Source organism: Thunnus thynnus, chromosome 8 (genome assembly GCF_963924715.1).
Source record: "Thunnus thynnus chromosome 8, fThuThy2.1, whole genome shotgun sequence".
Lineage (NCBI taxonomy): Eukaryota > Metazoa > Chordata > Actinopteri > Scombriformes > Scombridae > Thunnus > Thunnus thynnus.
Genome location: NC_089524.1, coordinates 22,025,246 through 22,042,097, shown reverse-complemented (window position 1 = coordinate 22,042,097; position 16,852 = coordinate 22,025,246). Strand labels below are relative to the sequence as shown.

The window sequence follows — 16,852 nt, the reverse complement described above, 5'->3', positions numbered from 1 at the left end:
ATCTTCTCATTTGAGAAGCTGGAACCAGCAAAAGTTTATAATTTCAAACTGTGCATGAGTCTAATAGTCTATGGAGCTGCACTTGGAAATGTCACTCAACAAATCTGCTGTAATACATCTGGCCTTTCCATAAATTCTACTGACTGTATTAAACAAACCAGATAAAAGTAGTTAATTAGTGAGCTTTAGAGGTGCTGATAGGTGGATTCTGTTATCTTTACACAAAGTCAGGATAACTGTTTCCCCCTGTTTCCAGTTTTTGTGCTAAGCTAAGCTAACTGGCTGCTGGCTGTAGCTTCATATTTACCGAGCAGACATGATAGTTGTATTAATCATCTCATCAAACTGTCAGAAATAAAACAAATAAGCATATTTAACAAAATGTTGAACTATTCCTTTAAGAGAAGTTAAACTTGATCTCCAAACATCACTACTACTCTCTATATCTTTTGCTCCATTTATCTCATGATTTCTTTCCCAGCATCCATGAGGAGAGCAGCATGCTGACTGTCTGGGGCAGTTACCAGCAACAAGAAGAGAAGATAGGGGGAGATGAAAGAAAGAGAAAAGATCGGTGCTCCTGGTTTTGCCTTTTTCAGTCCCAGCTGTTCTCAAGTGGAAGCATGCCGAGGCCTGATCGGACAGCACTCTGAAATGGTTACAAGCTTGATTCATTACCCCCAAATCATCAATCACAGACCTTAAATGTTTTCCCCTTTAGCCCCAACATCTGCTACCAGACTGGCAAAACAGTCGACAAATAATGGCTGTGATTGCCTCAATTTCATCGCTAGTTCCTTGCAGTTGGAGAGAGAGAGGATCTGATGGCACTCTTTTAAGAGTTAGGAGAGGATTATGTTCTGTAGATGTTGCAGATTGGCCCTGAAAGGCTTCTAGTCCAGTTCAGGAAGAAAGCTCTGTGTGAGAAGGAGATGGAGAGGGATATCAACCACTCAGCATAACAGCGGGAGCATGTAAACCTCTGCACTAAAAATGATGATGAGTCCTTCCTCTGGTTAATCAGGGAACACACTAATTACACTCTATAAAACAGAGAGGGGCTTCTCGTAAGTCTTGCTGCAGCCATGTGAATAAGAGCAGAAGTATAAAAGGGTAACAGGAAAACAAGTCAAGCTCTGACTGGAACCATGACTCATTTTCTGCTCCACAAGTGTTAATGATGGGATGCCTGCCCACTTTGCTCCACCTCTTCATGCATCTTATTGGCCCTTGAATAAAGTGAAACTCATGTAAATGGAGATCCTGAATGCCAACCTGCAACATCTTTGCTGGCCTTGGATAACACCGCATCCTTGAATGCTTTGGCATCAGCTTACGAACGAGCTCCTCCGGGCTTTCAAACATTTACAACAAGAGAGCAAGCTCAGAAACAGAGGGTGGCCGAGGGTAGAAAGCCAAGACTCAAAGGCCCGGTTCGACATTCAAAGACAAGTTGAGCGTTTACAGTCATCAACGGTGCGCTGAGTTCCAGCAACAATAACTGAGAGCGACAGGGAGCCTGGATGGGGTACAGGCAGAAAACAAGGACAGATGTGTCCATAAACTGAGGAAGCTGCGGGGCATCTCTCTTGTCTTTAAGATTGTTACAGTCTATTTATCACTCTCTTGTTCCCAATCCAAAGTGGTGAAGACTCTTGGTGACGGTCAAATTCATCAATTAGAGAAATGGAAGTTTAAAGGCCACATGTGATGAAAAAAAGTTTCCGTTTGTAGTGGTTGCTAATGGTTTTTGCAGTCTTTTACAGGTTAACATGATATGGATATGGAATACAAACCAAACAAACAAAAGAGAGAGGTTGTAACACTTCCTTCTAAACTTAAGTAACCAACAGTACAGTCCAAGGACTAAACTGTTGATATAACATGCATATAATCAATAAAAGATTACTTATAGTGGAGTTATTATATGCACCGCAAGTATGATTTTCACTGCACAAAATGACCAAAATACATCTGCAGGAATGTTGACATGGTTGTTGATTACCACCAATGACTCGGTGATTGCTTTGCCAGGTGTTGGGATTTTTGGCGGTCAGACTTCATTTGCTGGCCTTTTCTCCTGTTTTGGAACAAATACTCCCTGGCCATGGATATTCTGAAATGCAGCCAGTCTCTTGCACTCACATTTTGAATTGCTCAACCACAGAGGACGGTGCTACTACTGGTGTCATGTGGCATTTTGTATTCAAGCCAAAGCAAATGATTAAGTGGTATTACTTGTTAAAATGTATTTCTATTGAACTTATGCGGTAATTAAAATTATAAAAAGTCGAAAACAGAAGGTAGTGTAAGAAAGAGACCTCATTTGTTCTTGGCAGAGGTATCAGATTACTTAATGCCTTCATAAGGGAAAGAGTTTACATTATCAGGGTGTTGGATAACAGCAGCATCTTGTGTGCACCTGTGAAGATGTCTTGGCCCAGCCCTGGAGAACGTCCATCTTTGCCGTTGTAGAGGTGCTGTGTGGGGGCAGAGCCCTGGAGGTGCTGCATGGACAGACAGTCACTCAAGACGTCCGGCTCCAGGTGAGGGCACGGCCGAAGCTGTCAATCACAAACATAGGAATAGACGTCATGATATTTACAAGAAATGATGGTTAGTCATTTACTAAGAACTCCATCTGTTTTGCAAGATTACACAACCTACAGTAAGAACAAAAACAGCTTCAGTTTTGCTTATTTGTACATTGGACTCTATGTAGAGTGTGTTATTTCATGTTTTCTCTTTTTGCAATAATGTGATTGTAATGTTAATTTGAAACAGTAACTCAGCAAATGAGAATACATTATCAGTCAGGGAGAACCAGAGGAAAGATCATACACTCCCTTTTGAGTCATGTGTTGGCATTGAACATGGTGGGTAAGTGATCACTGTACCAACTCAGAGCCAGTGCAAGATTGCTTCTGTTTCTCTCACTGCCAATAGTAATGGGGACAACTGAAGACACATTTCAGCTGGAGAGTCGATCACACGCCACGCAGAAGAAACCTAAAGCTAAGGAAACTAATGTCAGTTGGAGAAATGGGACATCTGTCTTATGGATCAGTGGAACAGCTGACCTCTGTTGTATACATCAGTGGATTTATCTGCAATAAAACATTACAGTTACTGAGGTACCTGCCAGGACTGCACTAACAGCCACATCTTTCCTTTCCTCGGGAGATTTACCTTCAAAGACACTGTTAAGTCAAGACAGGGATCGGGATAGTAGTATAGCTGTTTATCAGCGGTAGGCAGAAAGACAGTGTAATGCAGCAAGGCTGGCCAGAAGTATGACACCAACTGGAGAACTGGGACTCTACCAAAAGTCAAAATGGCATCTGCTTTGGCTCCAATATCAGATGACTATTTAGATATTCCGTGTTTTTCTTATCCTCAATAAATCCAATGAATCCAAGATCAATGCCAACAATGAATTAAATCAACACCAGTGCAGATTTTGAAGCAAAAACCTAAAATAGCTAATTCCTCTGTGCCATAGACCTCCATTTTTGTCCAAAAACTAATAAAACACATCAGTGAGCCACAATGTTGCAATGGGTGACATGTTCCTGCATCATGTATTTGGTAATTTGTCATTGGCATAACATTTTGTAATTTGTGGTATGTTGTGTATTTTGGAGAATGTGATTGAAAATCTACCCACTTCACATTATTATTAAACAAATATATCAGCCATATTCCATGACCTTTTTACTTCTCAATATACGTCAAAAATATGTCGAAAATGCGTCGAAAATGCGTCAACAGCTATATATTAGCAAGCTAATGTTAGTTTTGTCAGTTAGCTACATAATAGTTATACCTTGAAGTCACTTGGTGTAAACAATGAATTAATCAACTAATTAATCTTCATTCATTTACTCTTTATGTTTTATTTACAAAGAACATGTATCCTGTTTTAATTCAGTGGTGTGTTAATCTCCACTTAGCAATAACTTACATTATAACTAGACTCATTTCGAACTTAACAGCTAGTGAAATCTGCTCCTAATTACTGACTCCGATGTAGGTTTAGTTTGTCAGAAAATCAAAATGTATTTTTGTCATCGTGTTCTGATATTAAGTATCTTGACTCTAGTGTATAATAGTACGAAGTGGTAACTTTATGATGCCAAGATGTATAAAAATCTGGCACAGTTGCTGTGAGTCATTTGGATCAGTACCAGTAAAATGTAAGAAAAGTGCAGCAGTTACAGATGACAAGGTCAATTTCACTCAACAAGATTTTTTTGTCTTCATCATGATTCCAACCCTTTCAGTCAGTCTGTCTATCTGTCAATCCTAAAATCCAGCCTTTGTTATTCCATAGAAATCAATTCCACATTTTGATTTTGTGGTTGGAGTCGCTGACATTATTCAACATTATCATTATGACAATCTACCTTCTGATTATTCCCACCAAGTTCATTGACAGCAATGAGCCAAGCAGACAGATAACTTTATCTGTGACTTACATCTTTTAAGGCCTTCCACCTTTTTGGCCACAAAAATCACCAATGATTGAACTTTTCAACATGATTTTTCTCAACGGTTTTACAGCTGGCATCCTCTACATTATAATTTCACACCTAGATACTGTATCAGTAAATGTGCATGTGCACACCCTCCTGGGGATCGTTATGAGTGCCCTGCAAAACGTTCATCACATGTAATTGGGGCTCTGTTTTCCCCACAGCAACACTCCTAACAGGCCTGCTCCAAGAGTGGAGTAAGAGCGTTTGTTTGACATTTGTCCATAACATCTTGCCACTGGGGTATTCCGCACTACAGCTTATTAACAATGCTACAAGCACACATATGTTTCCCTTTACAACTCTAAGCAAAGGAACACATCATCCAGCCTGCCACTATCCAGCCCCTTCCACAACAATGAGCCCATTCTCTCTGTTATTTACCCTCTTCCAGTCAGGGAAAGAATGGGCTTTTGACCATGAACACGATGAAATGTGGTCAAACCTGATCTATTGTCGGGGAAACGATTCTCAAAGCTGCCCCTCCTCTCCACCTCCGGCCTCCCAACCCCTAAATTAAACTAACTAGATGGATCTGTGGATAATGTGCATCAGAGCAGGACAGATTACATAAAGTGGTCTGTTTGTAAAACTTGTAGCTCTAATGTATTGACTTGTATAAGATCACAATGGAAGCTGACCAACAAAAAGATGCACAGCAGTTCTTGAGCAGGGTACAACAGTGGTGCAGTCTACATTACCTACAAAGCCACACAAATGTATGCCCACTATAATTTTTTAATACATATTGAAAAATGAACCATGATAGATACTGTGAATTAAATCATTAAAAAAAATAATTTACTATGGACTTCAAGTTTGACTTTACGCAACTTTCGTTTGCTTTTATTCAGTGCTAAAAAATGAGAAAAAGACACATGTAAAACGTGACTATATATTTTTTTTTCCATATTTTGGTGGCATTTTGGCAAACTGACAATATGCTTCTGACAAAGTTTCCACTTGACAACATCACTGGGCTATGTATATATATTTTTTTATACCGTTTCCCTCCCACTGTCTTACCTTTCTACGCACCTGTTGCTCTTTGGCCGAGTGGATCTTGACATGTTTGCGTAGGGAGCTGGGATCTGTGTATCGCTTGGTACAGCCGGGGATCTGACACGCGTACGGTTTCTGCAAGCAGGGAGAAAGTATTTCACATCAATTTAAAGAGTGAAACACATTTAAATTCACTTTACTGTAAGACGGACACACAGAAAAAAGCAGGGCAGCTATAAAGAAGAAACCACAGAAATCGGGAAATTAAGGAGCAAAATGAATATACAGTAAGTATGAAATTTGTTAAAGTAAAGGCAAGGGGTAAGTCCTACCTTTCGGCTGAGAAAGGCACAGAATTTGAAGTAAGAAGAAGAGGGGAAAAGCAAGAAAAGAAAAAACAATTGATCAATTATAAAATAATGAAATATCGAATTATCTACCTGTAAGACAGGGTTTTGTTTTGTTAGTATCTGTTTCACTTGCTGCTGCATGTAGGTCTCCCTCCCCTTTCTGAAACCTCACTCCTGGTACCGACATCATCAATACTGCATGTTTAATATAAATACTTAAGATGTACCTGAAATACTCCTCTAACATAGGACATGTTTGGTTGTGATACACGAGCATTTTTTGCATTGTTAAGAATTTTTTTTTGAAAATGTAGTCATTTGAATATTGTGGCCCATGTAGAGTTAATCTTTATTAAAGTTGTATAGTGGTATTCCATACAATCAGTCTATATGTCAGTGTGTGCGCTGACATACAGGTACAGATAGGTCGTGTAGGGGGAGGCAGACAATTAGTGTAACAGAAATGGCATCTGTGAAACAACTGCACTGTCTTGGAGTTTCCTCATCATTTCACATTCCTCTCATTAACCAAGCAAATATAGCATGTAGCTCGCTGATTGAAGGATTTTTCCCTCATGGCAATTTTTTTCATACTCTGGAATATAAGATGGCCATTAAAGTGTAAGGGGATACGCGTCTTTAATAGCTCTGCCTCCATACCTCTACCTTCTCTGTAAATAACCCATTGTTATTCTAAGACGCTTACAGTGCCACTCATCTCCGCCATGTTTGTTTTGCCAAGCAATGTACCCAATACAGTGCAGAACCTTGGGTAAAAAACTCAAGCATGACTTCTGTGTAGAATAAATATAATTAAAGCTTGAAAATGATTTTCCTCCAAAGTGTTTTTGGCAGAGCAGGCAGGCACAGCGAAGGCCTTAGCGGGGTGTTAATGTGAAGCCATAAGGATCGGGGTCCCAGATTAGCTGTATCATTTGGCCTACTGTGGAAAGAGTGGGTGGTGGAAGAAAATCCTTAACTGATTGAATAACACAAGTCCACATTCAGATTTCTACTTAAGTAAAAGTTCTGAATGATTTACTACTACAAACATGTGGCTTGCCAGTACAGGAACACACACGGGGAAAATATTCTGGAAATATAAATATTGTGAAAATAATGCTAAAACTATCTTATTTTTAATTACTGTAAGGTTTTGCAAAAAGTGGTGAAATTAAACATTAACTGATATTGACTGCTGCCATTCAAGTTAAGATTAAAAATAGCTTTTGTTAATCTGTATTGTAAGAATAACCTTTCAGTGATAATTATTCAAAATGCAAAGGTTTAGTTCTCTCAGAGAGATGTACACAATATGGCACATAATGCATGTGTCCCTCCTTCTTCTGTTTCTCCCTTTATTTCTTTTAATGGAGTTTCCTTCCTTTTCCATAGTAAAGGACAAAGGATAGAGGGTGTCATATGTTGTTGAGATTGTGAAGCCCTCTTGAGACAAATTTAAAATTTTGGGGTAAATAAAACAAATTAAATTCACTTAACTTGACTGGATACGGCTTTTATGGCAGAAGTGCAAAATATATACTACTACTACTTGTATTTATATTAACACTGGTTTCATCAATTGATTAAATTCAGGTAGAGCTAGAGCTGACTCATTAGGAACTTGGCTAGAAGTGCTTCACACCCTGACCGGACCAGACCAGCACCAGTGAGTGTGTATTTTAGGGACAGATCACAGATTTCTATCTAGTATTAATCTTAAACATATAGATATTAAGAGATGATGTATATATTGAGATAGTTGATTATAATGCAAAATGTAGAGGAGAAAACTTAAGTTCTCTTCAGTACAACAAAGAACAAATATCTCAGCTGTATTTAAGTACATAAAATGAGCAAAACAACATATTTACTTCTAAGCTGTGTTGGTGTTCGGATGGTGATAAAGTGAGGTATTGGTGGGGTTACTGAGACATGATGAGTGGCAGCGATGGCTGACTCAACCTTTCCTTTCCAGTCCCACAGGTCAGAGAAACAGGCGAAGCTCTGTCTGGGCTCGCAGCTCCGGTCCAAGTCTGTTATGGCCCAAGCTGCGACTCGGCCTAATGGAACTGATCATTTAATGATCTGTGGCGTGTCACTGCCAGTGTAGAGAAAGTGAGAATGCCACACTGCTCACTGACTGACAGCTAATTAAAGTCTAACACTGTCAAGATGTGGGAATAGGCGTTGAAGCTTGGACGACGGCACAGTTTTTAATGTCAGTGTAAAAGTGAAGCGGAGGTACAGTATGAGCAAAGGCACACACATATATGCATTTATTGCCAGTTATTCTACTAAAAATATGATGCAAGTTTTTTAATATTTCAGTTTTGCATGTAATATTTTGGTAGAAGATGCAGCCAGTATCTGACACACGCAAATATTTATAGTCCACAGTCTTACACAGCTGTCTTTTTGCAATATACTGGCCACCCAGACTATTTTAACTGTTGGCCCGGGACAGGTTAAACATTAATCTACTCTGGTGAAACATTGTGAGGTGAGACAGAGCAGAGACTTAGTTTCTGACCGTGTCCAGGTGAGTGCGCTGATGCTTGGCGCGGTCGCTGGAGTTGCTGAAAGCTTTCTGGCAGCCGGGGTGCTGGCACAGGTACGGCTTCTCTCCTGTGTGGCTCCTCAGGTGGATCTTCAGGTTCTCCAGACGTGAAAATGCTTTGTTACAGCCTTCAAACTGTGGAGGAGGGAAGACACACACGCACAAACACAAACACACACACACACAACACAGGAACGCATGCACACACAGATACAGATACACAAACAAAGACAAACGCACTCAGACAGGTATGGACAGGACCACACAGGGAAATAAATAAAACACCCACATGCATGCACACACACATATACACGGAGAAGCACACCCACGCACATACACACGCAGAAAAAAGTAATCAATGAGTGCAAGGCTGGTAAATTCTGCTACAATGTGGGCTCTGTATATGTGTACATCTGTGACTCAGAAAGAAGCTGTCCCACTCTTTCTCTCGGTCCCTTGATCACTGCTACAGCTGTGGGAGTTCACTCTACACCACATATTCAGCACACCGGCCATGGAAAAGTGAGAGATGCTTAAGAACATGGGTGGTATAATCGCTAACATTTTTTCCAAGGCTCTTGAGTTACGCGGCCAATCCAAAGACTTTTGTTGAAAAGCACGCCCGCTTGAAAGACAGCGGCGTACATGGCAGTACACCTGCCTCAAAATTGCAGGGGAAACTGGAGTGTGCCGTACAGCGGCGGTTAATGGGCTGTAATGCATAGCATGAGATAAGTGTTCTGCTGTGTATAGCACATTAGACTGACAAGTGACAGTGACTGTAAACAAGCTCATATCCAACCCAGCTTGGCCCATTTGATCCCAACCACTCAGCCAATGAGCACCACAGATTTGTTAACACATGAATGATTCACGAGGCTTCTCGCATGTCCACTCCTGCTCTTAAGCTGAAAAAGCAGCCGATTGGTGGATGAGGCGGCCCCTGTCAAGCCTCCCTACAGGGGCTGCTGTGTAAAGAGTCAGTGTATGGCTGTAGTATGGGAAGCATAGCTTAATATTACTTATATCCACCCAGATCTAATAAAATTCAGCAGCACGTTGACATCAATATACAGTTATCAGACTTAAATGTCACAGGTTAGAATAGGAGCAGTTGAGGAGCACATATCGGGGCTCTTCTTCTGTCATCCTATCTGAGGACTCCAGATGCTTGGCTTGTAAGGCTGGTACATAAAGGAGAGGGGCACAAGACAGGTGGATGGATGAAGGTGGAGACAGAAGAGTAGGTGGTGGATGGAAGGATAAAAAAACAGTCACCTTTTAAATAATCAGTTGTATAAACTGGTGAAGTAAATTCAAGCAACTATGTGAAGGATTTGATCTTACATTATCTTATGAGAAATGTGGGAGGATACTAAAAGCAAGAAATGTTTGGATTTAAGTGTGTGAAATGAAGAGTTGGATGAAAGTCTGAAACAGAGTAGTCTTCATTCTTACTTGGTCAAAAACATTAAGATGAAAACTGAGAAACAGGGAGCAATGAAAGCATTGTCTCTGGTTAAAAATATATCTCTGACTCTAACTTTAAACTTTGAAGTTCCTCCTAAAATGCCAGACAGCATCTTTTAAGTTTCCCCACGATTATATCTTACCTAAAACAATGTCTTGCAAAGGGCTATGCTGACCTGTGCAAATACAACTTCATCCACAAACTGTTAGGAAGGCGCTATGGTCTCTACTGTCCATTGTACCCTGACCTTTAGTGAAGCCTGCTTACAACAGGTCAGGTTACGGCTAAGGAGAGAGTGACACCATTCCTCTAATGGGCCTTCAGCTTCATCTGGGCTCAATGCTCATCCCTGGTCTCCTTCATTCACTCACACAGTACAGGCAGGGCCTTCTATTCACTGAGGCTCCATTTAATATAGGCGAAACCTAAGCCAGTCATGGTAGAGCCGTGTTGGGTGACCATGCTGATCTGTGTGTGTATGTGTGTGTCTGTGTGTGTGTGTGTGTGTGTGTGTGTTTCTGTGGGTCAGTTTGGGTCTGAATCTGCTGTCTTATAGCTCCTCATGAAGTTTCTAAGACCTTTGGGTGTCTTTTCACCACTTTTTTTATTTGTCTTTGCTTTACAACAAATCATGAACTTACTAAAATGGGCAAGCAAATGTGCCTCATAGAACAAAATTTGAAATTATGTCATCCATCTGTGTAGTACATATCGTTAGTGCCAATACAAAAACATTTTCCTTTTTTTTTTTTAAATTCATCACTTTAAGGAGTACAGACATGTTTCTTTCTACAAAACCTCTGTTTCTGATTAACTAAATGAGCCAAAATTCTCAAATGCATCAGTATTTAAAATATTTATAAAGAGAATGAATTGTCAAGAAAGTCAAGGCACACATTCATTACATTATAGAAGTTTAGAAGCCTGTATTTACATCACTGTCAGATCCAAGTAGTGTGTCCTCCTTTGTTTTTTTTATGCTATTAGTATTCACTTTTGTTTTAACATAAAGCAGCTGTACAAAAACTTTACCTAAAATGAATATGTTCTAAACTTAATAAAATTATCATTTCAATTAAGAAATATATGATCAAAGAATAAATAAACTAAGAATCTGATGGAGCATTTCAATGGCAACTTTAGATACTCATTTCATACTCAAAAAGTACTGAGGTTCAACAGTCAGCACTATATGCAAGAGTAAGGTATAATTATCTATTTTTGGACTTGTGTATTGTATAGTGTGAGATAAGACAACTTCGAGTAGAAATGCCCAAAGTGACCACAGTCCACATATTTCACTACTTTACTAGACAGCAACACAAACTTGCAGTGAGGCACTGAACTGGAATGTATCATGAAGAAAGTATCATTCAGATTTTATCAACACACGTAATATATATATATATATATATATATATATATATATATATATATATATATATATATACATACAGTCCAGACCTCAGCATACAGCCGTGGAAAATGTCTTCAGGAGTTCACATCGCACAATGTTGTACAGCAGAAACATATTATTCTAGAGTCGTGCCAATCAAATGTTTCGGATGGAAATGAGAGAAGCAGCGAGGGTGGGAAAGTTTAATAAAAATCTCAGTGCAGAGGAACATCCACCCTGCTATAGCAGCCATGACAGATACGGTCCATGCTGACTGCTGAAATATGGCGCCGAGCATTTGAGTTTGGAAAACAAACACTGCTATTATTGATGTGCCAAATGTGTGTATTTATGTATAAGGGAATAATCACTCTTTCATTGCTTTCTTTTCCGCAATACAAATTTGAGGCTAAATTATAGTTAGGGGTCCGTGGAGGAAAGCGTGTTAATCGTGTAGAGCGTATTATTACTCTGGGAGCTCGACTAGCAGGGAGACGGCTGAGCATGAGGTTTTCCTGCCTGCTGGGAAACCAATAGGCAATGCCACCTCTAGGCATGGACATTACTCAAAAACCCTGCATGAAAAATGTTATGCTACAGTGAGATGTTTTAGCATGACTAATTCGAGGGTTAAACTGACTTCTTTCAGTGAGTTCTGAGATTGTCAAAAATCTACTTTGTCTTGGATATTTGAGGCATGCAGTGCTTTTCAGTTAAAACCCAGTATTGCTCCTGTTATTGAAGGATATGAAAGTGATTTAACAGTGTGGACGTGGACTTGTGTGGTCCTATTTTTGTGAAAAAGTGACACATGGCACTTTACCCCTAAGGTTATATGTTTGATTCCCACTAGACTGACCAAGGTTAAAATTATAATGATTTTGCAACAGTAAATGTCACTATGTTCCCTATGGACCATAAAAAGTTGCCTAAAATAGGTGTAAACTGAAAGTAATGAACACATTCTAGGTTAAAGTGGTATAAACAGGGAGCTGTGGTTGCTGAGGCTTCTGACACAGGATCGATTTTACCTTTGATATTATCTATGAAAACAGTTTAGACGGCACTAATCACATTAATTGCTTTAAACGTGTTTAGTTTTCCTCTCTGAAACCTCCGTCTAAGGTAAACCGGCAGATAACCACACGAGGGGAGAGGCACCGGCAGCATGGAAGGATTTGAGCCCCGTTTGACACCATTTCACTCTTGAGTAGGGGGGTTCAGTAGCTCAGTAAACATTGCAGATGACAGCGAGGTCTTGACATGGCTGAAGGGGGTGAGAGCGGGTTGAAAGGGCGGACAGGCAGCTGATCACAACAGACAGATTATGGGCCCAGCATGCAGGCTAGTGGAGGTGCGGACCTGCCTGAGGCCTTCATGGGAAATGACTCCTGACTGGCGGGGAAAAGGCCAAACAGTGTCGCGGCTAAAAGGCAGCAGTGTACAGCTCTCCTCACATGCGGCGGCTCATTAGCAACCTGCAGGAGCTGCTGATGATGGGAACAAACCAACCGTTATGGAGGGGTGTCGGGAGAAAATATGGCTGCTGACATGCGGGACAGAAACCTGATTAAAAGCCTTAATGAATGCCTAAGAAGAGAGATGGAGAGAGAGGAGAGAATAAGGGGTAAAGTAGAGGTTCTTCTCTTTGGAAAATGATATCTGACTGTGATCCATGCAGCTAAGGTCATCACCTACAGGAGTCATTTTTTTCCACAAGAATAAGCTCCAGGATCTTCTCTGACAGACAAGATTTTCTGGGGTTGCTGCAGATGCGAGGGAATCCTTTGATAGCTCCTTCAGCACTAACATCTCCATGGCCCTGGGCAGTAATTCTAGATCAGGCCTCTGACTAATGATGGGGAGCTGAGATTCAACTGTTAGGCTGCTAACTAGCATGAAATTCACTATTACTCATGTTCAGAGGCCCCCCCATAAAAGAAAAAGGTTCTCAGAGCCTAACAGCCTCCACCGGCTTTTCACTGTGATTAGTTTTAGCTAATACATCCAGACTCCTTTACTGCCAAGCCTGACAGACACGATGAAGGGCTGAGTTTTGGTGGCAAAAAAACCTGCAGCCAAATAAAACATGTTATAAAGTGCCAATGCTCAAAAGCAGTCTGTATAACTTTATAAGTATGAAAAAAAGGCTGGTTGGTGGAATGAGTTGGTTTATCACAAGGTGTCTTTCTCTGCCCTGACCAACGAGGAAAACCACCAACACTTCAGGATCTGTTCGGAGGGGAGGTTGTGGAGCAGAGTGCCCCGGCTGCGGATGGGAGGAACATGTGCATTTAATCTGCCTGCTTCCAAATGCCCTGTGGCAACCACAGCAAAGAGCAGAAAAACGTAAATGGATGAAATTATATCCATATGATTCAACGAGACAGCTAAGGAGAGGCAGGTTTCTCATGCGCTTCGTCAGGATACAAAATTAAACACAGCTTGGCTAAAACATTCGCATTACATAGTTTACACATATCATTTCCACTGCGAAGCGCGACCCTTTTAGCAGCCAGCCTCATCTGTTGCGAATAGGGCTTTAATTTGAATCAAAGATAGCACTGGCCTTTTTTTTTTTTTTTTAATCTGTTCTCAGACCAGCAGAGAGACATATTCACATATATATTTTTTGGGGGAGCCTTGATTTATGAATGGTGAGATATGAGCACACATTGCAAATGACTGAAAGCGAGGGAGTGTTGTCCAGATGCGAATGAACAAGCAAAGAGAGTGAGAGCTCAGCCGATAAATTGGTGGGAGGAAGTAGTCATGTAAATGACTAAAGAAATTGTTCTTAACAGCCATTTTGCACTCATGCCTGAATAGTTTGGGGGGCCAGATTAAAAACTATGTGGATGGCACAACAGGAAGCATTCCTATGATGACTAAATGAGGCTGCTCACATAATGAGCCGGTCCAGCTGTTTTGTTCCTCTTACAGACTGTTTGCTGGGAGATTGAGGAGGAAGTGCAGTGATGGATCTGAACCCCTGTTCCTGCGGTGGAGGCCTGGCACAGTGCAAGTCTGACTGCACAACAACATGGTGAGGCTTCATGGAAGCACTTAACCTGCTGTGATTCAGAGGCCTTCATTCAAATGTCTACCAGCTCTGCAGCCCTGCATCAGATTAGAGAGCTAAGATGTGATTTCCTCCTAAACCGGGCAGCCTGGGGTTTACCGGTTCACCAGGTTGAGGGAAAAAGGAAAACAGGGTCACCTTCTCAAAGACGGACAGGGAAAAGGATATGTCTTGTGTGTTATCATGCAGCATTATCAGGCAGCCTAACCTACTTCCAGTCTAATTCCTCTGTTGCCTCAGTATATTAAATTTTCCTTCTGGGCAAAGGCTCAGGGTGTCAAGAAATCCTTTTCATACAGACATACTTTACACTCAACTGTATGAACACAGGTCAGCTGTACAGCTCCCTTTGAAAGAGACTCTACTTCTAAAAAACATGTTTATGATGACATCCATATCAATTCCTCTCAGTGAGAGAGGACAGGCTTTGGACACAACAAAACCAGAACTACAACAGTAGTTTGCATAATTGGTGCTTTAACAAGGCTTTCTGTCATTAAAACACTGGTCTCTATAATGTAAATGTTCCATAATGGCTCTATTGAAACATGACCATTATAATGTTTGTGCAATATTGAAGCAGCTCCCCTTTTGTCATTAGCAGCATCACTGTGAATTTGCTGATTAATGTACCCAATAATTCAATAATTTATTTGGTAAAACATATAAAATTCTCTTGACTGGTTTATACAATCATTTATCACCCAAGTAAGAAATGGTAGGTTGTCAAATTTAATATAATTTAACAATATGTTTTCTGAATATTCATACAGTAAAGATGTTGCATGAATAAGAGCTGAAAATGTCTCTTTAGTAACAAGTCTCAAGGGTAAAATCCTTTTTATTTTATTGCCACACAATTTAAAATTGACACATTTTATTCTGTTGCACAAAGGAAACAATTATTAAATTACAAATTTACTACACTGTTATCACTACGGAGAAACAACACACACATCTAAATATTTCTCTCTTAATTTAACTTTGTGCTGTTGCAGGCTTTGCGTGAATGTGAGAGTATTCAGTTGAGACTTGAGTCATGTTGGGTGTGTTATGGAAATGTTACAAAGTTCGACAAAGATTGCTGTGTTGATTTCTATAGAAAAATAACTCCAGCCTCAGATATGAGACTGACATATAAAATTGCCATTATAAATAAAGAGCTTTTTTTCCTGCAGTATGAAAAACTGACCACTACTTAATATTTTTCTTAAAACAGTAAGGTTGAAAGTTGAGAAAGATTTATTGTGCAGTAAGGGTTGAATATGGGCTAAATAACTACTGAATATGAGAAGTATTGGCTCGGGTGTTCGCTTCAGTGAGCAGACATGATCCTGTGACCTCTCATTCTCAATGAAAAGCTTCTGAGCCATCCCACTTTGTCTCGTGACAGTGTGTTTATTCTCACTAGCAATCCTAACCATTTATAATGGCTAATTAGAGTGCAATACAAAGCTCCCACTGCCACAGCCATTAGTAACCATCAAGGCATTAATTATAAACCCATTGACGAAATCTGAACCCGCCATGAAAAAGATAGACTGGGGGTTACGCAATGAAAATCCTAAACATGATCTGTGTTCCGAGCCGGCGCCTGGACTGATGTTACTGGCAGTCAATACGGGATCCTGTTTGACGGGTCCATGAGCTACGGCGTCCTCTGACACCCGGGCTTCAATCTGTCCAGCACCTTTCACTCACACCTGCCTCTATTCTCTCTCTCGCTTTCTCTCTCTGTCTCTCACTCTCCTCTCTTTTACCCCCTTCTGGCAATAAGCTCCTCTTGCTGCAGCCCCACAATGGGGTGTTATATACCTCAACATGCTCTGTGACTCCATTTTATATTGGTGCCATTGAGGGATGACAGACGCCAATTCAGCAACAGCCAGTAATAACAAAAATGTTATATTTAATTGATCCACTTCATTGCTCTTTTGTCAGACTTCTGTAGAATCCAATGTGATGATTGGCCTGTGTTCAGGGCTTGTCTTTTAATTGGATCTTCACCATCATCCATCATTTTCTCCCTCCTCTGTGACTCCACCGCTCAGTCGCATTTTTACAATTGCATTTCAGACATTTTTTGGAGTCTAAAAGAAAAGGCTTCAAGCTGCACTGGGAATCTTTGCATGATGGCAGCTCCAGCTGTCTCTTTTTATGGCGTAATCCACCTCAACCTGCCTCGTCTACTTCTACTGTGATTTCCTTAATTTCCCAGAGTGAAAGCTGTCCAGGAAAAAAACGAAAAATGTGTCACATTACTCACTCAAATGCAACATGCCTTGAGACTGCATTTCATTTTGGTCTTTTGAGGCTGCTCCGTAATGGAGAAATTGGCATCTTTGGACATTGCCACAGCCCTGGAAAGATGCCCCTGCTCTGACAACAAATCCTGACATTAACCATTCATGCTCTGGGAAGAAAAAAAAACATCACCACTAAACCACAGCATCTAT

The 16,852-nt window shown here is 40.5% G+C and overlaps 1 protein-coding gene across 2 annotated transcripts in view; it reads right to left on the bottom strand.

Annotated features, from left to right (window-relative positions):
- The window catches only part of LOC137187914 (zinc finger protein GLIS1), a 76,780-nt gene that overhangs the window by 15,245 nt on the left and 44,683 nt on the right, over window positions 1-16,852 (bottom strand). Inside the window, exons 5-7 of one of the 2 annotated variants that reach the window (XM_067597194.1) lie at window positions 8,421-8,582; window positions 5,574-5,672; window positions 2,423-2,564 (exon numbers count right to left, since the gene is read on the bottom strand). In XM_067597194.1, the coding sequence (XP_067453295.1) occupies window positions 2,423-2,564; window positions 5,574-5,672; window positions 8,421-8,582 (403 nt within the window). Of the gene's footprint in view, window positions 1-2,422; window positions 2,565-5,561; window positions 5,673-8,420; window positions 8,583-16,852 lie in introns of both variants that reach the window. The other variant, XM_067597193.1, reaches the window with a different exon arrangement.